The following is a 26,588-nucleotide window of genomic DNA, read 5'->3' as shown; positions in this document are numbered from 1 at the left end:
ATGATGAGATGATTGAAAATGTTCTCTGTGGCAGGAAATCAGGTGGCAGCTTTACGTTAGAGTGACCGAGTGATGAAGTTCAGGTGATGATTTTCTTATTTAAGTTCATTTTTCTCCAGCGACCTCTCTCATTTAGAAATGACTCGCAGGAAACGTCTTCATGTTGATCTTTCCTGCGAGACGTTCACGAACCGTTCATCTCCATCTCTGAGAGGCAGGTTGAGGATTTATTGACGAGTCACCAGAATAAAATGTTGGATTTGTACATTTAAGTTTGAGAGTTTAATTCGTTTCAACATTTTTACAATATGAATCATGTTATGGTCGGATTACAAATTTACGAGCTGACTTCCTTATCGAAGGGAGGGAGGAGACAGCTGCCAGGCGAGAGACCGCTGTCTGAGACCACATCTCAACGGACAAAACTATTTTAACTGAGACGTCCAGACATCTCAGTTAAAATAGTTTTCCCTTCGATAAGGAAGTCAGCTCGTAAATTTGTAATCCGAACATAACATGATTCATATTGTAAAAATGTTGATCGTCTGTGGAGACAAAACCAGGTATTTTAAGCCAAAACCTGATATTTTACAAACCCTAACCAGGTGGTTTTTGTGCCAAAACCTAAGCAGACTGTAAGCACAGTGTCGTGATGAGATCAAATTGAAAACTGTAAAGAAAGTGTGCCAACATTTATTCTGGTGATTGTGTCGATAACACTGATGCAGTTTAACCAGCAGCAGGTCAGAGAGGTGAGCAGAGGTCCGCAGGACGTTCAGGTTTAGCTCTCATCCGTGGGGTACATCCCAAGCCTCTTAAACTGCATTTACATTTTCCTATTTGCGTCGTTTCTTTGAGTCTTAGTCCTGCAGGAAGTGACTCGAGGAAAGCTTGCGAGAAGAGAATAAACGAGGAAATGTGTTATAAGAGTAGTGAGATCTCTTCCTCTGGAGTGTCACATGAAGCGATGTCCACCATCTCGTTCAAATGCGCCAGATGTCAGGACGGTGTATTTGCATTATAAATCGTGGCCTAAGGAATTAAGAGCTTTGGGATGGTCTGCAAGATGGCAGACGAAAACAACTTCCCGTTCGAGCGGGGACGGAGAGGAACTATAAAAATAAGAGACGTGGGATGTACCAACTGCAGCTTCTTAAGAAATGACTTGCACTCCACATGTTGTTCAGACCTTCAGCACGCACACAGTGTTAGCGTGAAACACTGAATGTAAACAGAAACCTTGTTAACAAGAAAACTCCACAGGACACCTTTAATCTCATCATTTCTGAGGCCACCTTGTTTTAGATTTCTTTGTTAAACGTTAAAGCACAAATTTCACCTGCATCATAACTTTTGTGAAGCTGACCAAGATTCTGACTTCTAGACTTCACACGAAAGAGAGACATTCGCTGATTGAAATTTTATTTAGCTCTACCAACAAATGATTCCTGGTTCAGATAAAAGCTGGCTTCATCCACGGACGGACCGGCAACGTACCGTGGAGAACCTTGACTCACTGGTCACAACAGAAGAATATCTCGTCCAACAGAAACTTAATTGTTAATTTTGAGTTTCCAGTAAACAACATTCTGTTGGACGGTGGTTTCAGATCATACAGGCTGACTGGAAGCATAATAAAAAAAAAGATTTGGTCTCTGATTTCAAGGCTGACGTCAGCTGACTGACAATCCAACGCGTGTCGTGGTGAGCTGTGCGTCTCAGCGTGCGTCCGCCTCGTCCTCAGCGGTCCCCGTGCTCTGCGGCGGCGTCTGTCGTTCCGTTGGGCGAGTGGCCGCCGTTGTCGTTGGCGAGCAGCCGTTGTCGTTTTCTCTCCCTCTTCCTTCCAAGTCCTCCTTTTTTAATCTTTGTTCTTTCTGACGGATAAAAAACAAAGTGAAAACAGTGAATAGTACAAATATTTGTGTTTCGGTCGGCAGTTTATTTTTTTAAGGTTTTTGCTCATCACACATCTGTACGTGGTTACAGCTGCGTAACTTACATACTTTGCTCTATCATTTATAAACAAGCTCACCTCGTGTGTACATGCGGTCTAATCACACAAATGCTGCTGTCGCCCTCTTTTAGTTTCATTTCCACATGAATGAGCCTGACGGAGGGAGAAACTTTGATCCATCAATGGATCTGTTTTTGTTTCCTCTCTTTCATTAATAATAAATCGCTGCAGATGTTTTACACACAATAGAAATATAAACGTGTCTCCATCGCTGGTGGAACTTATTCAGATCCTTTAAATGAAAATAATTATACACTGCAAAAAAAAAACCTCCTTTACGAGAAAACTCCTGCATTAGAAACTATCAAAACAAACGACAGTTGTTTGTCGAAGAATGCAGATCCAGACCTTCTGGAGGAATAAACACCCGGAGACGCTTCAGATTCTGCTCTGATCCGGAGCCGTTTACAGACGGGAGGAGAGCTCAGAGATTACTTTTTTTTGTTATTTATCTTCACTCCTATTTATCAACCTGACTGCAGCAGTGATCCGCGGAGGTGACCTCCATTGTGACAAACAAACTACAAACCACCACTGCTGATGAAAATGTGTCTGACACCACTCGGGCTCAAATGTTCACAGAGGTAATATTTTAAAGTTTCATTTCCCGACTCTCTCCCGGAAGTTTTAGCGACATGGGACCAAACAAAACTCACCGTAACCTTCAGTAAACTTTCTCTGATTGTAACATCGTTGGAAACAAAGGTTTGGTCATTTCAACGCAGAATTCTTACGTGTTATATCTGGAGGTGGGGCTCACAGTGTCAGACTTTCACTACACAATTATTGTGGCCAAAATAATTCATGATAAAGATATTATCGTGATATGAACCCTCTGTGGGTGGTGCAAGTTACAGGTTGTCGTCTTCTTTTTTTTTTTTTATGTTTATGGCAATTGGCTATCAGAGGCACCTGATTATTTGCAATATATTATCATATGTGCATTTTTAATATTTCATTCATTATCTTCAATATCTGTATATTGTGACACTTCTGTCTTGAAGTAAAATAATGTAAGTATTATCAGCAAAATCTACTTAAAATATACGAAGTAAAAGAACTCATTATACAGTTCTGACCCAGTCAAAGGACACGATAAATGCTGATGTCTTGGCAAAGATTTTGAACGTAGTTTGAATGTAAGTCCGTCTCACTGATTGAGAGTTTCAGTGCAGAGAGAGAATCTAATACTGATTCACCAAAGGCCCTAAAATCTCGTAAAATAGTCTTGATTTGGTCTAAAAGAACTGGACCCGAGGCTCACAGACAGCTGGTCTGCACCTTCCACGTTCGCCTACATTTCACACATAAAGAAGAAACTGTGTCCGCTCGTCCTCCATCGATTGTCCACCTTTCATCAAAAGATTGTGAAAAATGCATAAAACGGTGACTGAAAACATTCTTCACGCACTGTAAATGTTGTTCAGGTGTCTGAGCCTCAGATTCTGGTCCAGGATAATCACTGTGAAGTACTATGTGGAGCGATGGACTGATGGCTCTGGATCTGTTGGTCTGTCCAGATCTGAGTGTCAGTGAACTATTCACGGTGATGTATTGCTGCTTTGAGGGGAATTTTGGCCACAAGTGTAGAAAAAAAGCTTTTAAAAGTGTCTTCAGCAGAGATCTGATGTGTGTGAACACGCAGATACATCAAAATTTATGTCGTTAGAAAAGCCCGAGCGCTTTGGATCCGAACTTCAGGGGGTTTAAACTCAGTCAGTAAATGTTCTTATATCTCAGAAAACGTCATGACATATCAGGTTTTTATCCGTATATCTCTTATAGCTGTCTCGTGCTATTAAAGCAGAGTTGAACCTAGATAGAAAATGTGGTTTTGATGTTGGGCTTCAGTATTTTTGGCTCCACTGAGGCTGATTTAGAGGTTGGTTGGACATCAGAGAGTAAAAGACAAACGCAGGCGGGAGAGAAAGAAGAAAAGAGGCCGACATCAAACTTCTAACTACAGTCCAGAAGTCCCCTTTCTGGTTCGACTGCAGCGTGTGAACATAAACACCGATCAGCCACAACACTGAAACCACTGACAGGAGAAGCGATGCATTAATCACCTCGTTACGATTACATGCTCTGCGGGGAACCTTCTGGTCCTGACATTCATGTGGATGCCGCTCTGACATGCACCACCCACCCAAACACAGCTGTAGGTCAAGTACACGCCCTCATGGCAACGGCACCTCCTGATGCGTCCCCTCCCCCTTAAATATTGTGGCTGATCGGTGCATATATCTACGTTTCAGCCTCTTTCACATCAGTAATCACCCTCGCTCCCTCCTCCTGCTCATGTGGTAAAAGAGTAAAGACATTTCCTGGTATCCCTGCCCACTTCATCCAATCAGGACAGAGGACTCCATAAAGAGGCGGTCCCGTCTGCTCCTGAACACGCGGAGAGCAGGATCCAGGGAAATCTACCAATTCCAGCGCTCCTGTAATGTAATTCTAGTTTGTAATTAAGACACTGTTTTCTCCAACATCCAGTGTCATCAAACAGCAGAGTCCCAGATCAGATCGTGGAAAGATCTTGATCAACCCTGACTGACAAATAGTCCCATGTCCCATTCGTTCTTTGTCACCCAACCGTCTGCCGTGATTAGTTCTGCTTTTGCCTCTGAGAGAAAACGGTCAGTCACAAGAGCTCTTTATCTTGTGAACGCAACATCGGTCGGACTAATCATCAACAGTGCTGTCACTTTCTTAAAGAGTCCTGTGTCTATCAGGGTTAAAAGTCTGAAAGTAGGAAAAGATCAACGGTAATTTAGAACAAAAATCCAAAATGCTACAGAGTATTTCCATCAAAGTGACCTCATTCTTTACTCAGCTGAATTTTCCCACATGTTTCTCACGATGAGAAGTTTCCTTCTGTGTTAAATGAAGACTTACTGATTTTCTTAATGTAACTTTGGGGAAAACAAATGATTCACAAAGATTTAAGTTTGCCGTCTCTCTACTGGCCCTCTCCTCTTGAGCTTTCTTTCCCTTTCCTTCGATCCAAAACATTTGGACGGACGCCGTGCACACACTGTTCAATAAAGAAAATGCAGCTCGTCAGCTCGCGTCCTTGGGCGGCTCCTTGGTACAGTGGTGTTGTTATACAGTAACTGCCCTGCTCAAAGGCACACCACTTTATTTTGGGGGGGTACCACCCACGAACCAACACAAAACTCTCTGACAACACTCTGATGCGAGTCCAGCTGCTCTCATGACATGGTAGCCGGCGGCGTCGACAGTGAAAACTTAACTCCACACTGGAGGTTTGGTCGCAGATCGCTTCTCACACGTTGCTTTGAATGATATTCGGTTGTTTATCTCTCGTGTCAGAGGCCAAAGTGATGACAGGAGGGTTCAGCTCTGTGTTTACATCCAACCCTCTCCTCTCTCCCCCCTCAGTTACAGGAAGGCTGCGGTGCCACGCCATAATGCCCATAACGCTGTCATCTGCCCTTCATTAGCAGAGAGCTCGTCTTCACAGATTGGCTTTTTTTTGAATCCCCTCCTGTCTCTTCTCCTCATCCTCTTCTTTAAATCTCTTCCTCCCCCCTCTTCCAGCTCCGATGCTCTCCTTCTCCCCTCCTCTCCTCTGCCATCCCTACATTCCTGTAATCTGTCCTTCATTAGTGATGCTGTCACAACGGCTCTGATTTTGGCCTCTGTGCTGATGATTAAGAATTAAGACAGGCTGTCCTGAAATGCCTCTCCACTTTTGTCTCCGTCTGTATGTTTGCTTTCACCAAATGTGTCTGCACTGTGAGAGTAGAGACATCTACGCATTCACAGACATGTGACCCAAGTCATTTGGTCAGGATCTCAGCCAGTCGCAAGTCCCAGGTCAAGTCCCGATCCCCGCCCGCAAGATACTACAGTCTGACCTGCAGTATCCAGACTTTATGAAGGAAAAAGACGAGGTATAAGTACCTGTCTATTAATGAGATTATTGATTAGTTTATCCAACCTGTTCAACAAGTTTTACAGCGAACTGAATTTGTATTGTAACCTTGATTGTCGATTAAATAAATAGGATCAAACAAAAAGCAAATAATTTTTTTATAAAAGCTTATATATTCCTTCATTTCCTCTTAATTTAAAAAACTATTCCACATCCACCACTTTTAAACAGTGAAATACTGACAGAAAACAAACAAAAAACAAACAACTAAACATAAAATGAACACAGACGAGTCATCATGTCTCAAATCGAGTCAAATCACCAGTCTTTCAAGGTGTTATTGATTTTTTCCACAAACTGGTATCTATCAGGACTGTTGATGTAAATGTAACCTTGTTAGTTGCTGGAACCAACTGTCAAAATTCTCACACAGAGATAAACAAACCATAAAACAATAGTTTTGGACCTGACAAACATTTTTAAATCATTGATTCACAACCATAATAATGTTTTTAAAGTTCTGCAGACGTATTATTTATTAAAAATGATCTGTCTCAATAAAAAATGTTCTTTATATGACCTTTAACTTCCAAGTCGAGTCTCCAGTCGTTCACTTTCTGTCAAGTCAAGTTGCAAGTCGTCAAAAAACGGTGACTTGAGTCGACTTGAGTCTGAGTCACAACTGACTCGCTCACACATCCCTGTTCACAGCATTTCTTGATAGTTAGTTGTCTGCAGCATTGAGTCGTGACATAAAAGTCCTTCAGCGTGATCATCAGACACCTCGACTACTGTAGCTCCTTCAGATTCCAGCCTGTCTTCACCTCCTGGTCTCATACTGACACCGCAAATAGAAACTTCACCCCCTCTGTGCTGGCCTCTCCTCCTCACCGGCCTCTTTTTATGGTCTTACTGTATATTAGTTGAAGCTCTTCAGAGGCTCGCTGCTTCGTTTATCTCAGATCTTTTAACCATTTTAAGTCTCCCTCGCTCTCTCATGTCTGAGGTCGTCTGACCTGAGGTGGTTTTACTCTGCAACCGCCAAGGCTGAATGAGGCTTCTGCTGTTGCTGCGAGATTGTAAAGCCTGATGTGCTGAGACACGAGGCTCAAACAGGCTCTGAAAACTCTTCATGATGATGAAAGTACATTAAAGCCTCATTTTAATGTAATGAAACAAGGCTGCTTGTTGGAGAGAAAAAACTACAAAATCCTTATCGTATTTACGTTTATGCTTTGATATTAATCAAGATAATTGTTGTGCAAATACATTATTTTGCTCTGGAAATGTTGTGGAGGAAAAGTCTGAACTTTAAAAATAATAAGAATATTTTTTCAGTCAAAGTTGCTCAAAATTCAAGCGAAGAAAAGTACACATGTAGTCACATCCAGTGTCGGGCAAGTTACTTTAAAAATACAATATATAACATATTTACTATTTACCTCCATTTTAAAGTGAGATATTACATCACAATATTACTATCTGTGTAGAGTAATATATTACTTATTACACTACTTTTTGGTTTCTTTCAGCAAAATGCCCAAATAACCGATACAGAATAATTAAATAGCCGAGATCTTTTGAAATAAAGGAGTGGTCTTGGACTCAGTGATGAGCAGGCAGACAAAGGATCACAGTCTGATGTATGATGAGATAAAACTGCAGGTCCGCTCGACTCTCACCTCTTTTAAATCGAGGCTAAAGATCTTTCTGTTGCCACCGCTTTGAACTGCACTGTGTTATTTTCTAGTCTTGTCTCTTATTTCTTAACTTGTTTTAATGTTTTGTTTCTTGATGTCTTCCTACCTGTTTTTAATGTATTTTAATTTCTTTAATGTCATTTTCATGCCCCTGTAAAGCACTTGTTGTGTTGTGTCTGAATTGTGCTGTACAAATAAACTTGCCTTGCCTCGGAATAAATATTTGTAATTGTAGGCTTTGTCATATGAAACACAATAGACCTATACATTCTATAACGTATGGGTTCTTAAAAAAACAACAACAAACGCTTCATTTCGGTCAGTAACGCAGATTGTAGCGCGGTCCGTGGCATAACTGCAGTGATATATGACTCCGTTACCGCTAAAAGAAACATATTACTGTCACTGTACCCCGGCATTGGTCACGTCCCACCTCCGGTGATCATACAAACCTGATTCAGTGGAACATGAGAGTCCAAGCAAAACCTGTTCCCCATAAGTTTGCCAAAAGATACAAGATCTTCCCATGCAGCAGTGCTCCACCTCTTAACTCCTCCGCCCGCTACAGTATGGACTCTCACAATCACACACAGAAGTGGAGACAGTGAACCAGATGGTTGTAGCTGGTGTGTCACGACAGTGAACCATCCCTCAGCCATCTTAACTGAATCAAGCGGTGCGCTGGAAAAACTGCCGTGCTCGTCACATAACAGCCTAACCACAGGCTCACAAATGTATACTCACTCATCATGCATGTACACACACACACACACACACACAGAGATAAATGCCGTCCTTGTGGCGGTCCTATTGAATTCCATTTATCCTCTAAAACCAGAACAGTAAATGCGCGACCACATCAGAAACTCTTCAATGGATTCAAGGATCGTCCTGATGGTCAGCTTACTGTTAAACACTGAAAACAGACGCCGAACTCATACATGTGTCTCCATGTGTCCTGCAGACCTGAATGCACTAACGGAAAACACTCTCAGCTTCACACTGAAAAAATAAATTCCAAATTATGGGCAGCTTTAGTTGTTTTGGTTTAGCTTTACAATGAACAGCATTTCCTCCATGACACAGAACATTTTATGCGAGAGAAGTGAGGTGTACGGCCTGATCAGAGTGCAGTTTTTGCATCGAGAGCCGTTATTTCCAGTTGTTTCTGTCGGTGTAAGTGTTTCGTGCGCTGCTTAATCAACCTGGGCATCTCGTGTTTTAAACACCTTGCTTTGAAAAAACTCCTGACGTGAGGGGGTGATTTTCCCTGAAGGAGGACTGTAGAGCCAATCAGACCTGGTGTCTTTGAAATGTATACGGCTGCACAGAAGGAAGAAAAAAAGAAATACTCAAGATAAGAAAGAAGAGAAGAGGTGACGAAGTGTCACAAAGACATGTTCAGCTACAGCTTCAAACTGAAGAAGAAGTGAACCCAAGCAGAAGCCGTCCGCATCAGGAAAACGACCACACAGGTCGACTGTGAATAGAAAAGATATTTATGTTTCTTGTTAGGGTGCGACCTCTAGTAGCTGTAGTAATTATTAAGGCAGCAAAGGAGGAAGTGAGTGGAAGTAGTATAAAGAGCAACAAAACCCTCATTCAGACGAGGTCGGGTCAAACAAACAGGACGGTCAACCAGGAGACGCAGTTATGCTACAGAAAGATGATTCAGGGGTCGCCGAGCACGAACAACAAAAAAAGGAACTGAAGCACATTCAAGACTTCAGGTTGAAAACTGCAGGGATGAATCAGCACAAAATGCCACCAGGTAACTTTGATCAATAATTTATTGACTTTCACGTGAAGTTTGGCACCAGGACGCTGGAATATGAATGCTTGCATGTTCCAAAACTGTTCTCCAAAGGGTTGACATTCGAGAGACTTCCAGAAGAAAGGCCATGGACACCCTCAAAAGCGCCGGTGAAAGCAAGTAATCGAATTTAGATTTATATTATTACGTTTGCGTCGAGGGGTAGTTCGCTGGTATTATCCTCTTGACTCTTGACTGACTCCTTACACAACACTGTACACTCAGAAGCACATGCTGCGGTGGGAGAACAGCACAGTACATTAGCATTACGGACGGTAAATCCGCATGAAGATATAAGCATCACGGAGTCATGTGGGCCAACACACACACACACACACACACACACACACCCTGGGAACATTGAAACCGACTGTGGGTTCACACACAAACACAAGCGAATACACAACACAGCGGAGCAGCTGAACGATGACACTAACTACTTTTCCAGGTTTGACTCCAGACTGGAAATATCTGGGTTGCATGACGCTAACAGTTCCTTCGGTTTAAGCTGAAAGCCTGATATTTTATCAGACAATCCTCTGGACCTAACCTGCCGCTGATCCCCCAGATGAAGGTATTTCATATCGTGCTGTGTTTGATCATATCTCCCCTTCCTTCACATCTCATCAGCTCCTCTGTGAGAGGTCACAGGGGAGGAGAGGAGTTCAGGTCTGGGTGGTCCGATCTATAGAGGCGGCGGCAGAAACAGAGCCGGTGCGGTTCTCTTATGGAGGGAAGCCTAAAGCTGGAGCATGTGGCCGAAATTATTACTGACAAAATTACTTATTCAAATTTGTGTTTAATAGATATGAAGAGCATAACGTTTTGATAATTTAGATGTTGCGATATCGTAAATCTGTCAATATTGGAAAACATCCTGATGAAGCACAGCTGCGTCATTATCATTCATTTAGACTGAAGGACTCTGTAGAGGACGAACATGAGAGGAATATAACATGACTCAGCACACGCACACACCGATGGAGCTGCCATACAAGGTGCTGGTCAAACAATTACAGGTGTTTAAACATGTAATGTGAAAGGGCTCTCCAGTTTGTTGGATTAGGTTTGATTCGGGCTTTCTACCATTCTCGTTTACATTTGCATTTTGTCTTAGCTTTATTTGGGTGGATTAATACAGAGCTATCAATACTTTCAGATCTCAAATGTTTGTGTGTGAGGCCCTGTGACAACACCACAAACCCTTGTGAAACATCTGAGATGATGTTTTACAGCAACGGTCTGAAGACGAGGAGAAGACAGGTGGTGTGAGGGCAAGACAAGACTTCAATCAGAGTCCTTTGGCACTGACAGGTATTACTCAGGTATGTTTATCACTGCCACTGGATTGGATGCAGAAAAACACAAATTACCAGGCTTCAGTTTGTGCATCGATGTCCAAGCAAAGTGAGTTTCCATCATTCCTTAAACTGTGGAAACACTGCAATGCATAGAAAAGCTACGTTTTAGGAAATCCCCGGTACGTGTGGACTTCATGGTGCCTCGTGCACACAGATAAAAGCTAGAGATGGTGTTGTGCAGAATAATCCTCTGAGGCCTGCGAGTTGCAGAATGAGCATCGAAGCAGAACAGCGGGGCATCTTTGAACACTCAGGAACTTACTACTTCAAAAAAGTGAATACGAGCACGACCCGTGGAGCACACTGGATCTCGACATTCTAGATGATCCGATAAAAACTTTATAGAAGTTCACTGAAATGGACCGAAGCCAGCCAAATCGAATCAGTCACACCAACACGAAACCTCATGAAAGCGCTGGAATCCACCTAGAAACAGACATCTGCACACAACACCGAGAGGAGTCGAGAAGGAAAATCTCATTACAATCTTTCACTTTGGCCTCGAAAATACATTACGGGCGTTCAAGGAGTGAAATTGAGAAAAAAAAAAGAGAGATGTGAGCAGCGAGCTCCTTGTTCTCTAATGAATACCTGTTGTCCGGGGTTTAAGTCGCCCCGAGGCTACGTCTGCACCGGGATCGCTGTGCGTTAACTTAATGCACATGATACTTGGGGAAAATGTACTTTAGCTGGCTGCCTGTGTTGTGTTACAGTGTAAGCTCTGCTCAGATCCATGTGTAGCTGCATGGACGAGAAGGCCACTGAGTTCTGCTGCGTACAGACTGCATATTAAAGTGTCTGAAGCGATGTAATCTGCAGTAACTCCCTCTCTGTCAGGCGGGATTTCTCTGACTGGTTGGTGGATAAAAGATAGTTCTCTGTGATGTAATCCGCTCTCACATAATAAAGAATGATTTTCTCCTTAGTTCTCTACGAATATGACAGACATATTGAGTTGTAAATGGACATGCCTCATCGCTCCCCAAACCCTGCAGTTTGAAAGTGCATTTGGAGAACTTGGATAAAAGCATGTATTCATCTAAAGCACCTGCATGAAGGATCAGCGGGTGTGTTTATTGGTCCGGTGCGGCGCTGTGCATTCCGGTTGTCGCAGCTTTTCTACTATGAGCAACCACAGGCCTTTATCTCTGTTTTCTCTGATCATGTAGCGCCAATTTTTTTTAAAAAATGTGTCTTTCTACCGCAGAGACAGCCCAGTTTTATGCAGGGTAATCTTCCCAGAGGTGAAACACTGTGCCAGGGATGTAAAGCAGTTCTCTCGAAAAGTAAGAGGTGAGAAGCTTTGAAACATCAGCGTAATATTTTAAAGTGTCTCCGTCTGAGAGCACACTGTGAGTTACATTCACTCACTTCAGTGATCAGACGCTTCTGTGGACCGACTGTTGAATATTTAGCTGCACAGGTTTGAATTCAGGGATCAGGACGGTTCCCTCGCTGCCAGAAGTACCCGTTTAATATGATGCCCATCTGTTGTCAGTGATGGACTGTGGTTAAACTAAATGTATTTGGTGGTAGGAATGCTCTTGCTATAGATGGATCAGTTGAGCTGTTAAATTAAATATCTTACTGTCTCAGTCTGACCAGCTGTGTAAGGACTTTGCTATGTTCCATCTTCTGTCATGATTGATGTGATTAGGTCACCTGGAGATCCGCCCGGTCATCTGGTCAAGTGTAGCCAAAAAAATATCCAAAAGAAACTTCACATTGTACGAACAGAGCCGCCAGCGTTCTGAACTAGCGTGCGTGAGATCCATAAATGACTCTCCTGGCTAACAGTGGAGCCTCGAGTCTTCTGGTATTGATGCAAACTGTCATGTGGAAAGGTATTCAAACCACTTTGTGGAAGCTAATGAGGATCCACTAAAGAACAGAGACATTCCCCTCTCTGCATTAATCCTACATTCGACTGCACGATAAGTACGAGGAGAATTATGCCTTTTAAAGCTTATTAGTATCACATGTTGGCTTTATTTGACAGTATAGAGATAGAAAAGTTGGGGTAATGACATTAAATGAGTCCTCAGTCAGATTTGAACTCAACACAGCGGTCACAGCGGTTGAAGTCACATATGGCACCACCAGGACGCCTCGGGCCGTGCTTTGGTTTGTTCTTTTACACCTAAATGAGCAGATTTTTGTTGTGTTGCTGTGAGTGCCAGACCAGAAAATGAGCTCATATCCTCATAAAAAAAAAATGATCTGGATATTATCACTGTGTCTCTCCAACAAATACCCCCGATAAAGTCACACATGGTCTGTGTTCGTCTGTAATGGAGCCGCTCCAGGGAGTGTCGCTTGTTAACATCACAGAGAGAAAAAAATGCTTCTCTTGTATTTCCAGCTGTGGCAACACTCATGTAAACAAATTATACAAAATGTATGCACGATGACAGCGACGGCTCACTGTAGAAGGCCATAACAACAAATGGAACCTCTCATTTAATGTAAAATAGTCCCTGTCCTTTAGTGGATACGATGTTTTTCTGAATCATCTTTAAAGCTGTTCAGGACTTAATTCCACTCTACGGTATTTTTTGAGAGTGTAGTTTTGTCTCCCTGCATGATGTTTAATGTCTTGTCACACAGCCAAACATGCTGTTGTAGCCAGAAGGTCACCCTTTTGTAGCTACCAGCTGTAATGGAAGCTGTTAATCCTCAGAAGGACGCCTTTCAGTCCAGTGCACTCCAGAATCAACAGGCAGGTGAAGGACTGTAGTTTCTGCGGCTGCAGCAGCAGCAGATGAGTCACTTTGGGTGAATTACAGCCGAGTTTCCTAACGTTTTTGGCTTGTGACCCCTTAAAACAAAGCAAAGTCGGGCTCATGATCCCTGCAGCATCAATTGCCGGTTCAACCAAAGAGGCCTGAAGACACACAGAAAAGGCAAAGATTACAGGAAGATCTGAAGAAAGGATTCTGTGCATGAAACATGTCTTTTAGCGCTTTCCTATCGATCATCTCCTCGGATTGATTTTGGGACTCCTGGTGAGGGACCTGACTCCAGACTGTAACACCGTCGAGAGGCTCTGCAGCGAGGGCTGTCTTGTGCTGACTTTGAGGAGGAACAGATGATTTGAGAGCCTCCTCATGAGTCTCATTAACCGCTGCTGTAGTGAAAACCCTGTTAAATAAGCTCATTTAGTACTATAAAGCCATGGTTTGTTGAGCGAGCAACTCAAGTGAGTTTGAGTGTTTGGCCAGTTAAATGAACTTCATGTAACATTTAACAGCCCAGTTCTCATGACATGATGTTATCAGCTAACGTTTCCGCAAAACACAGATACGTCCGAGGTTGACATGTGTAGTGGCACTTTCACATTATAGGCTTGTTAGCCACCTTTCACATCAGGAGGTGGAGGGGAGGGTGGTGGTGTTATCGCAGCCAACAAGACAGCAGTTAGAATCATACCAGTGGATATTTTAAAGGACACTTGGAGACGTTTTTGTGGTGTCAAAATGGGTTATTTTTCAAGTCAGACTCCATCTCCATCCATGATTGTGGTGACCAAAACAGGTATTATAAGCCAAACCATGATGTTTTCCTGACCTAACAAAGTGGGTTTTGTGCTTAAACCTAACCAGAGCATAAACAAAGTGTTGTGACGAGAGAATCAGAAAATTCAGCCTAAACAAACTTAAAGTTGCAACATAAAGAAACGCTCAGTTTTAACCTATCTGTGGCTTTGTAGAAAGACTGTATGTCCTGCTTATTAGGACAGGGCTGATATGTTGGCATATGAAAGGTTTATTCATTCTTAACAGGCAATGTGCGTGAAAATGCATTCAACGCATGCAACATTGAGGGTTAACGCCAATGTAATGTAACAAGTAGTGTAACTAATTACTTTATACAGGGGGTAAAAAAGACCCTGACGCTGTTGTAGAGGATACTGTTGAAACACGGTAGCCGCGCCATTACCACAAGCCATCCCATCCTCGTCAATGCACTCATACACACTAGGTTTGCTGTTGATCCACAGATGACTTGAACTGGCAGTAGTCGTTTTTAAACATTTTGAAGTGACCTGTTGGGTCCCGTCCTGTGAGTATTATAGTATACATGTCAGTATGAACTGAGTACACTCTCTGAAAGCCTGGGCGTTCCAAGCGGACAGCCTGTTCTGTGTTTTATTTTCAGCCTCACATTGTGTTCTGTGCTTGTTTTTTGGCTAACTAGCTGTAGCGTGCAGAGCTGCGTGTGCTGTGGGACTGTACCGAGCCTGTGCTTGATTTTTTATTACATTCAGTGCATTAAAACACCGAAGTACAGCTGCAGCGCTCTGTTCCCGAGAGGAATCGCTTGTACGAATTAAGCTTTCTTTTTTCAGCTTTCAAGAGAAGAAAGTAATGACCAGGCAACGAGCCACCAGGGACTTCAGGTTTGTATTGTGACTTACATCCATTCATTTCTACTTCACTGAATTAAAAACAATACGCTGCAGCTCTGGTGGAATAATAATGAAGGATGGACGTTTGACAGGGAGCTCAGCCACGGTTGTTTTAGCTTGTTGTAATATAGATGCAAGACAGATGCAAGCTGCTGGACTTCGAACCACTGTTTCCCTCCAGTTTACATTTGTGTTTCTCTGCATCATAAAACACTGGCTATGCAGCTCCTTTTAGTTTTATAGATGAGGGAAATGCATTATGTCCTAAATAAGAGCTGCGCCGCTGCGCTCTTTCTTTAAACAGAGAGACGAATAAATCAGGAGATTATCACCACCATAAATACAACTAATAAGCTTTCACACTAACACCAAACATGTGTCTGCAGCTGCAAAAGACATTTTTCCAATAGACAGAAAGGCTGATTTATGTATGATTACACAGTTTGTGATTTGTTATTTTTCTCCCAGTTATGCTGGCTGAATTTACAGCCAAGTTATTTGTGGTGGACAAAAAGACTCTTATCATCTGTTTTGATTATACTGTTTATGAGCTGAAAAACTACAGTAACTACAGAGTCAGACACAAGAATACCTTTCCTTGACTTCTGAAGTCTTACAGTAGGAGTTGTGTTTGAATCCACACCTCAGCAGGGGTGGAGGCGTCATACTCTGTGTGAGTCTAGCCTGCATCATGCTGATTGTTATCAGACATATTTGATGTGTCATCAGCAAGCTTCCAGTGTGAAATGGGTGTAACTGTCATCCTGACCAACTTCAAGTAATGTCAGATGTCCTCAGACAAAATAACATCTAGCTGACGCCCGGCCTTTGGTGATTCAACCAGTTGAAATGCTGTAAAATCAAGTCCTCCAGCTGACAGCTTTAATTTTTTAACATTGTTTTTCTTCCTTTCTTGAAAAAGAAAGAAAGCAGGGACAACAGTGTTCTGGCCAGATTTGGCAAACATCAAGCAGCTCAGTGGACTAAGTGGATGTCTTCTATTCAACAACAGACTTACATTAAATAAGCAAGAGGAGGGGGAGTAGTGATCCCACTCAGAGACGTTTGTTTGTCATGATTGATTGTCATTGGATTTTGCGTCTTGTTGACTTCTTACGGGCATTTTAATGTAGTTATGAACCCGCCCCCACACTGGAGACTGGGATAGCCACTTCAGCCACTTCAGTTTGAGGGACAGTGAGCTCAAATAGTGCTGTCCCTGTATGAACCAGCCCCCGCTCCAGAGTTTTGAAGTTGATCCTGCAAGCACCTGCTTCACCAGGAGGAAATACTTTTAGATGTGCTACTTCTGCTCCAGGAGCAGATTAGAGCCATGAGCTGTACCAGTAAAATAACCACAAAACGACGGTATCGCATATTTTTTTAATCGCAATATTAATGGATCCCTGGTGTTAAGTGTAAATTACTAACGTTGCGTTAGATCGCCTTCAAAATTATCCATCAGTATTAAAAAAAAGTCTGTCAGTGACCAAGAATATTCAGTTAACGAGACCTCTGCATGACGCCAAATGGTACTCAAACCCCAGATTTATTTTGGTGGTCCAGGAACTTGATTGCCAATTTAGAGGAGCAGTTAAATCAGAAGAGAAAGAAGATCTTCACTGTGATGATGATTTTTTTATGACTAAACAAACTAAATAAACAAACTCTCTTTGTTTCCATGACTGAATAAACTGAATAAACAAACTGACCTTAAAGGTCGACACAATTTCATACTGTTTTACTTTGTTTATATGTGGTGGACCCTGCCACACATCTAGCTTCAAACAGTGTTCTGGGACCTTATTTTCCTCTGAGAACAGCTTGTTTATTCACTTATGGAGAAAATAAATATGTCTGAGTTTGTATTATTAACTCATTAATATTGTAAATATTAAAATTCTGGGTTTGAATTTCTTCTCCAAAATCACACTGCGCCCCTTTAAGTAACTGAAACCTGAAACAAATCTCTGCAGTGAGTGCGGACAGCACCTGCAACCACCAGATGTTCACCTCTGAACTGACTTGGACTTGAACCTGTGACTAGAATTATGTCAGCTGGGCCATTACATCTTAAAAATTACTGTTGATAAGACAATGTGGAAACAACTGGAAATCTGTTTGTGCAGCCAAGACGTTGCCTGGCAGCAGAACATCTTCACTGTCTGTGTCAGATGTTGCTAAATTGCCAAGAAAACAAGCAACCAAACTCGTCTGTTAAGTCAGTTTGGGGAAGAGACAGAGAGAAAAGCTGAGAAAGAAGAGCGGATGGAGAGACGTGACCGCGGCCTTCATCCTCATCTGAAAACAATAAGATAACAAGAGAGTGGGAATTAAAGGACTAGAGCCGTCTAATCTGGAACAACAGAGGAATGTCAGGGAGATGCCACAGCACCCTTTTATCCCAGATGTGCGCGATTAGGTCCACGGGCCCGATCGCCGCGCCAGACTCTGCTGGATCGGATTTCTTCCTCTGCTAATGCCACCGGACATACGATCTGACATCGGTAATGATAATTACTTCAAATGACTTGTCTTCCATTGTGGAAGAAGTGAAAAACACACAGGCATGCGCACACACACACACACACACACACAGTGAAACGAGACGATATCCGCAGAGCTTCTAAGAAAAAATGACTGTTGCCGTTCTCACCAATTTGGATCTGGTTAACGACACCGCTCTGAACATTCCTCCGCACTGTTTAAATGTTTCACAGCTTCTTGTTGTTTGTGTAAGAAGACGAAAATATGGACCAATCAAAAAGGTCACAACAACAACTTCCTTGGTTTTTGGAGGGAAAACAGAAACCGCTGCCAAGTTTGGTTTTTTTAATGTTTTTTGAAATATTCGTATGAAGTTCATCATTAATTCAATGCCGAGTTTAACAACAAGAGCCAGACGCTGTCGACAACACAATAGTTCCACCGCTGATGACAGCCAAAGAATGAGGGAATAAATTATCTGTATTTTTGGTGTCTTAAACACACATTTAACCAGTTTTGACAGTGTTTAAACAACACAGAGCTTTCTAAGTACTTTTTCAGCAGTCGGAGTCCATTTTTAGGTTCTTTTGGACGGAGAACACATGATGAGCATTACACACTGAACGTATCTGAGAGGCAGGATATCCTTGGCTGGAAGTAACATAAAAGCTATATAGCTCTGATGGAGCTGATGAGGTGTGATGGTTTAAGATGTTATCTCGCAGCAGAGCAGCCTACGTAAAGAAATACAAGTCCTTTTTTAGCCACGGGGAGCCGAATGAGGTCGACGGGCAGGAGTGTGTTATCGCTCTTCTCATCTTCATACCTTCTCTCTTCGCTTCTGCTTCCAACTGTAACTTTCAGTGCTCAGGACTTTAAGTAAGATCAATACTTGGTTTGAATTTTTTTTTAAAATTAGAAAATAGTTTGACTCTCTTGTGCGTAATGCAGCTTTTCAAAAATTCTCACTTTTTCCATCATATTCCGTCATAAACATTTCTTTCCTAGAAATCATCCCATGCAGGATTTTCTTCCTATTTTTCATTTTAATTACGACAGATAAACATTTTGAGAGCGGTTTCCTCCCTTCAGCCTTTGACTTGTTCCACTGAATGCTGTCATCCAAAACCCTGGGTCGTACCATGTTTGTGTTATATTTCATTTCCCATAAACAAAAGCTCATAAACAGTGTTTCAGTGATTCAAACACAGAATTTACAACAAAAACAGGTCAACTCTACATTTCCTGAATATTCCCTGCCAGCGGCAGCACTGAGGTTAAGGAGTCGACAGCGTTGAGTCTGTAAACAGCACCAGAACATGACTCAAGGGATGATTCTGTCCTCTGTCCACCCAAGAAAAATGACAATCGATTGTTTCAGAAAGTACCCCAAAATGTACTGCATGTGTTCAAGTGACGGAGTCGTACAAAATTATGATTATGATGCTGCTCTTTGTGAGCTATCCTTGGATGTAGCTGGACACCATTTGCGACAGTAATAAGCTAAACACTGGATCACAGCGGGAGTCACCAGGTGTGATGGGGCCCAGCTCAACCGCCCAAGAGTGAACATATCTAATTTCAGTAGATATCTCTGCAACACACTACACCACGCTGTAGTTTCTTCACACTTCACATTTAAACATGATGTTGCCTAAACCAAACCAAACACACTGTTGTCACATTACAAAACTGGTCGGTCTTTCAACAGTTTAGGAAATGATGCCGTGCTGCTGATCGTGGCGTCAGATCAAATTTAGTTGCTTAACTTAGAACTGCTCGTTCACAAGATTCAATGCTGTGCTAAATCTGACATGTGCTGTTGAGATGTTACAGCAGTAATAAAGGACAGCTATCTGAGAGAGAGCCTGCCTCTGAAAACTATCTTGATATTGAAGTTTCTATTGGAAACAACTGTAAAGTCTGAAGTTAATTTATCAAAGAGAATGTTCTTAAAATAACGCTGATGTAACGCTTGGCAACAAATATATCATGTTGTTTGCTTGTACTTGATGTGCTGCACCACAAGTTGTGTCCAAATGTCAGTCATTAAAGATAAGAGTGTATTCAGGCTCTGCAGGTTCATTATTATTACGTCAACCAATAAGGAACCATGAACCTTTTCATCCAATTAACAAAAACAACAGGTACTAAGGAAGCTTTCCTGCACCGCTGCTCCTGAGAGGAGAAAACTGTGAGCGTCAGCCTTCAAGTGCTAATTAGAAGTAGCACATGTTGGAATTTTTTTTTTTTTTATTGGGTCCAACCTTCCCACTTGGCATTATAAATTGCACAAGTGTGTCAACACAGCACATAACAACAGACCAACAACAGGGTTGGCAGATGTTGGCAGTCCGACGTAATAAAGGAGAAATTAACTAAAGGGGAGCTGTGCTTATAAGAAACAGGCTCTGCTGCAGTTTGTTTGTGGTCGATTTTAAAATTATATCTAATGAGGATTGAATCTTTAAGCTTCTTATCACACCTTCTGTTTTGCACTTCCTCCATCTCCCTCCACCCTCCCCCTCTCACCTGTAGGACACTTTTTCTTCATCCTGCACCTCTGTGTCTCACTGTTGGACGGGCAAAGTGACGCTGCTTTCTCCTCAGGCGTTCTGCCGGACTGCCCGCCCCCCCGGGTCCTGGTCTGCTTGCCCCACCTGAAGCCACAGTTGACGCCATCATGGAGACAGACGCTCCACTCGCTCCACTCTCCCAGTGGAGCCAGGAGACAGTCCTCTAAGAGAGACGAGGATTAGAAAGAGAAGAGATTAAATGATTAAAGCGGCTCTATGTAACAATTTGTAGCAATTTACATGTATTGATAACGTTTTCATTGGCTATACGTGAGCGAATTGTAATATGACATGAAGAATAAGATGTTCCTGTCTCTCTTCTTAGCCTATACAAGCCTGTGGATGAATTAAGTTGTTTAATGCTGCTGGACTGTGGATTTCTTTGGATGTTCTCCAGTACCTTGTCTCATTGACTCTCTCTGCTCCACTAACAGACAGCAACAGTCGCTAAAGTTAGTTTTGAAATGTAGTTTTGACCAACGACCGGCTTCCAGCACAACACAGAAGTTCCACAGAAACCCTTTAAAGACAGACCAAAACCACCAAAACCAATCTCCAGCAGTTTTAGTGGCGACAAGGCTTTGGGACATTTCCAACCAAGTTATAGTCAGTAAGTAAGAAAAGTTTATTTAATAAAGCACGTTTCCACCTGAATTCCAGGCACCGGTATCGTTTCAAATGTCAATAGTACCCAACCCTAGTAACTCCACCACCATCCCTTTCCTCCCTAACATAAGAGTCAGCTGGTATACATACAGTATAATGTGAATGTAATATGATAGGTATTGTATAAATGTTAATTTTGTGTATCCCTGGTTTGCAGAAACATTCAAGGCCAACATTTTATTTTGGCGAGCTGTCCACACGCAGGTTAGATGAATGCACAGACTGAGATAATTAAGTTAAATCAATGAATTACATCCACAACCCGTGCAGTGGTAACCACATATAAAGACTAATGTTTTCTTCAGACCCCCGGGAAGCCACATTGCTATCATTTCAGATAGACGAATGCCAGCTGAAGCATTCACACACGGTAGATTCCTCTCGCAGTGACAGTTGCATTTTTTTCTGCACGGTCCACAACGGAAAATCGAGCAACATCGGCCAAGACGGAGCAACATTTCTTGGTAATCATCATCGTCAGATTATAATGAATAGATTTCCATTGACTCTTTTCTGGAGTAGCTTGAGGTGTGTACCAACAGTCAGACATGAAACCTCAACATCGCCATGAGAACCAGATGTGGTACCGCTGCCAAGAAACGACAGTAGCTGCAGATGGTGCAGGTGGACGACAGAGGAGGAATCTGGAGCCCCGAACAGCAACGAATGATGAGTGAGGTGAACGATATATCTCACTTAGTCAGAAAGGTGGGATGATACACAAGGAGATATGAAGATAAATTTTAGGACTTCTCTGAAGACTTTTAATGTGAATCATGTGTCGTATTGAGAGTTTGGCTCCATTAGATCTGGCTGAGAAATAGACAAAAAGAAGAGACAAAGAGTAGATGAGAGTTCATCAGAACCAGAGGAAGATAGGATTCATGTCTCAGAAGAGTTCAGGATGTCCAAATCAAAGGCAGAATTTGTAGCTTGGATGTGCATTTAAGCTGTCATCAGTATTTAATGTGATCAAAAGTATGTTGACTTTTATAATCTCACTCGAGAACAAAGATTAGATTCGTCTGAAAGTGTTTAAAGTTATTTCAAGATTTGCTTAGTTCAAACTAAGTGTACTTAACTTGCAAACAGGTGCAATTTATCAAAAATCACAAATTTCTGACCAGAATCTGCTCAACATGAGATAAAAAACACACAAACCACAAGTACTCAGTAACATTCACACATGAAGATCTGCAGGAAAATGGCCACAGATAAAAGGAGAGGATCCGGCAGGAACACGTCTGCGTTTGATTAAACTTCTCAGATTAGCTTCGCTGATGCATCCATCGCAGAGCTGACCTGTAGTTTATAGCTGGCTGGGGTCAAGTTCACACATTTCCAAACAGACAGTTACTTGAAACAGTCAGTAAAAGTTTTACGGGTGTGACAGCGCTTTAAGCAACATTCCAGCCTTTTCTCCCCCCCGACCAGGGTTTATGTTAACTGGCAAACGCGTCTTTTTGCCTGTGTCACGCATATAGTTGTCCAGCAGATGAAAATATCAACGGCCAAAATGTCCAATGGAAAATATTTCAAAAAAGTGCTTTAATTAACGACATATTACATAACCTAATGTTATGTGACCAGTGACCACTACGATTTTGCCGGGACAACTAAAACAAATTTATATAATGCAATGTTTTGGTTTTGTCTCTGCTTCTAAAACATGGAGAGATTCACTGAGTGTTCAGTCAAAAATATAAGGACAGAAGTTCAGAAGCCGCTCACTCCAGCAACAGCCCCACTCTACGATGGTAGTTAACACAAGTCAGTAATGTCGCAGGTAAAGCAGACATCCCTGGGCCAGTTTTATTTTTTAAAAAGAAGTGACGATACAACAAGCCTACAGCAGCCAGGACCACAGACAAAACGTCAACCATCGGGGTATGAAAGGGTGGACAGAATAGACCAAATGTTCTGCACCATTTACGAGAGGGCAGGTAGGACGGATCATAGCAGATCAAAGTGTATGTTTTGTGCTGCACTGCTGTTCAAATGTAGACTGTATGGCTATTTAAAACACATGTCTGGTAGTTGTTCTATATTGCTGGAGAATATTAGAAATTGGCAATTGAAAAAAGGGAAAAGGGGAAAAAAAATGATTTTATTATAACCTACAAATATGTAACTTCTCTAACTCACATACTTATTTAACCCCAAATCATTGCCTTTCCCTAAACGCAACCCAGTCACTTTGTTGCCTAAACCTAACCAAACTGCAACCGTTTCACAATGTTAACAGTCCCAAACACACAATATGTGAAATGTCATTCAGCCAGCTCTACTTTGAAAATGTTACCAGATGTTGTATATTTATATTTGCTAACTTGATTGTGTTGTTGATGCCAGAGAGGTACCTATAGCATCAGAGTTTGAAGTCTGGGCCACTGACCAAAGCTGCCGTATTTGACGAGTCGAGGGGTGGGAACATGTTGCACGCTCGCATTAGCATTCTGCCTCTGAGTTTTGCCCCAGGGCTCATGTGATTTGAAGTTGAAACACAGAGAGATCTGGTGAGTCATGTGCTTGTATGCATAATTCTAACATTACCCAGGTTTCTAACAGACATATTTCTCCTCCACATGTCTGTATAGACCGAGTTACCTCATCAAGCGAACATGAACATACTTTGGTTTCCATCTGCTCTGCTGTGGCTTCTACATCTGATCGGCAGTAATGGAATACGTCAGTGTCAGACTTTCACTTTTTGTTCAGCATTTGCTCCACAATTACATCATTTTACATCATCAGTTTTTTATACAAACGACTGCATATGTTTAGGATGCATCTGCACAAATGGCAGACAGTAATCAGAATCCTGCATCAGGTGTTCAGATGCTGCAGTTCCACAGTTTTTTGATGCATTTTCAGGTTTATCAAAACTGCCATCTCCAGGTGCCTGAGTAACTCTTGGACAGATTTAAAAGGATAATCTGTTTTTCTTCTTTTCTTTTTCTAACAGTCCAGAAATCAAAAGACCAAAATCAATAGTGCATTAGAAGTAAGATCTCAGCCTCCAGCCCATTTGCGGTAACAGGTGACGTGCAGAAGAACAGTACATCTCTGTAAAATGTTTCTTATATTTGAATAAATAATAGAAGTAAGTTCTTTAAATATTATAATGTGTATTTGTAATGTCTTTACTCACCGAGGCAGTCTGTCTGGTGGGCGAAGGTTCCCTCTGGGCAGCGGCTCAGACACTTGCCTTTGTGCAGCTGGAAGCCGGCCTTACACTTGGTGCAGAAGTCACGGCTGAAACAGTGCTCGCAGTCCAGGGAGCGACACTCTGAGGGGAGAAAGACCATCATCATCGAGTCAGTAAGAAATTAATTCAGGAAGAAACTGTCTCTTTTTACTTTAGTCATGAAAGTGAGATGCAGGTGATAGAAAGAACAAATGGAGCAGTTCAAACATTTCAGATTGTGGGAAATGCTGCAGAAAGAGCACCATGAAAATGACTTTTAAAGTGATGTATTTCCTGTTTAGACATGTTGGGATGGGACATAGGAGTGAGACATCATTCTGATATCTGTAGTTTCCGGAAACGTATATTGCCAACATTTTTTTCTGGTGATTGGTTTGAGACATACTCATGCAGCGGTTGATGTCCTTCCCTCTCTGTCCGTAGTGTCCTGCAGGGCAGGCGTGGAGACAAGTTCCATGGTGAGACATCCCCTCCCTCTGCAGGAACAGGAAGAGTCGCTCGGGACAACGCACACAGCCGTTGTCACGGGAACACTCCAGACAGCTTCGACAGTCCTCTGATGCGTCTCTCTGAGCTGCAGGAGACCACAGAGGGCGGATCAGGACAGGAGACAGTCCGGTTAAATAGAGGAGAAAAAAAAATTAAAGCTGAGAAGGGTAAGGCTCTTTGAGGAACTGGCGGGGAGGAGAGCATGAAGACGGAAAGGGGATGCCATTAATCCTCAAAATACAGAGAGAATTTCTGGACTCCTCTGGAATGCACCACTGATCTCCTTGATATACAGATCTGTAGATCCTGCGGGCAGGAAGACATTCACATGCAGCCACAATGTTACATCAAAATAAGCTGTGCAGCTATGAAAGAAAGTAAAACCAAATCGAATTATTGCACTGTATAAATGTACATTTCTTGCATTTTTGTTTTGTTTTTGTTGATATTTTTATTATTATTATTATTATTATTATTATTATTGCATATTCTGAACTTTGAATGGGAGCAGCTGTAACACAAACAATTTCCTCTAGGGATAATAAAGTATTTCTGATTCTGATTTTTAATGCACAAAGACTTGTGTAGCCCAGTCTAAAATATATCAGTACAGGCAAATAAATGTTTAGAAATAAATAAGATAAATGTGTTCATAAGTAGAGAATACCTATTGCGTTAAAATCAGCTTTTAAGTGTATTAAAAAAGGTCTTTGTCATTTTGTTAATAAAGTTGACTGAAATTCAAATTGTGTGTTTACTGTGCATTGAAGAGTAGCTTGGTTAGCTAGTAATTTCTATGTGTTTTGGTTTATATTATATTGTTTAAAGTTATGTTTATAAAGACACACATTTACATTCATAAAACACTGATGGAGAAGAGAGAGAGAGAAAAAAAATGGCCGCTCAAAGAAGTGTTTCCCTGCCTCTTTCACAGTAATTTCTGTTGCTGAGCAACCAATGAGCAACCGAAGTCACGCCCCTTCCGGTTTCCGGATAGTTTTATCACAAACTGGGAATTCCTCAAGTTGAAAAAATATCTCTTAAATTGACAAACATATGTGTAATTCGTGATCAAACAATTATTTGTTGTTCTCCATTCACTACCATACAAAGTTATTCTGAAAAAAGGTCCTGTGAGGGAAACCGGAAGGGGCGTGGCTTCGGCTCTCTATCTGCTTCCTGTTTACAACGGCAGGCGCATGCGCAGTGTACGTAGATAAGCATGTAATATACCTACTCAGGTGTGTTGTATGGACCACGGAGTATTTCTGAAACTGTTTTTTTCAAGTTGCTGTTTACAGAAATACCCGTGTTAGTTTGGACTAGGCCTGGGAGGGTGTTAAGTCGTCAATCTTTTGATTATGTTAACTTTATTGGTCAACTCGTCAGCCCCGTCGGACGGTAGAGGGGCGGGGTGTCATGGCGGCCACCGGCTAACGGGACAGTACACAGCCGAGCAAGTGTAAAACTGTTGGAGAGTTTTTATGTCTAATACTTCAGTGGGTGCAGAGTTTACCGACAAGTAACGGACATAAGGATTCATCCATGAGGTGAATACTTTTGTGTGTGTATATTTTATATTGCTTTGTCAGGATGTGGTGTGTTGAAACTGAGCGATTAGCGCATTAGCACGCTAGCAGGATTAGCCCTTCTGTCAATGCAGTCGCAGCTAATGTCACCGTCTGTCGTTAGTGTGTGCTCATGTTATCAGCTAGCTTAAAGCGCACATGAACTCTGTATGAGAAGTAAATGATAGGCAGCTGAGTGAAAACACTGAGATAACTTGTCATGTATGCAGTGGACTCGGGAGCGCACCTGACCTTGACTGGACTGTTGCCGCCAGTCAGCCTGTAGCCTCACTCATCGATCCCTGTGTCAACCATCGCCCAGCTCCTCATCCTTCAACCATGTTGCAGATGGCAAACTAAGAGATTGGTGGGTGAAAACTAACCAGTACACATGCTGTTT

General features: G+C 42.1%; 1 protein-coding gene across 1 annotated transcript in view; it reads right to left on the bottom strand.

Moving 5' to 3' along the window:
* Window positions 1–1,740: 1,740 nt before the first annotated feature.
* rspo4 (R-spondin 4) overlaps window positions 1,741–26,588 on the bottom strand; it is a 34,699-nt gene continuing 9,851 nt past the window's right edge. The window contains exons 2-5 of the mRNA XM_073467611.1: window positions 24,517–24,705; window positions 24,075–24,212; window positions 20,214–20,420; window positions 1,741–1,874 (exon numbers count right to left, since the gene is read on the bottom strand). Coding sequence (XP_073323712.1) covers window positions 1,741–1,874; window positions 20,214–20,420; window positions 24,075–24,212; window positions 24,517–24,705 — 668 coding nt within the window. The remainder of the gene's footprint in view (window positions 1,875–20,213; window positions 20,421–24,074; window positions 24,213–24,516; window positions 24,706–26,588) is intronic.

Source organism: Pagrus major, chromosome 6, assembly GCF_040436345.1.
Source record: "Pagrus major chromosome 6, Pma_NU_1.0".
NCBI classification, from domain to species: Eukaryota; Metazoa; Chordata; class Actinopteri; order Spariformes; family Sparidae; genus Pagrus; species Pagrus major.
Note: the sequence above shows the minus strand (reverse complement) of the source record. Positions and strands in the feature narration are given on the sequence as shown.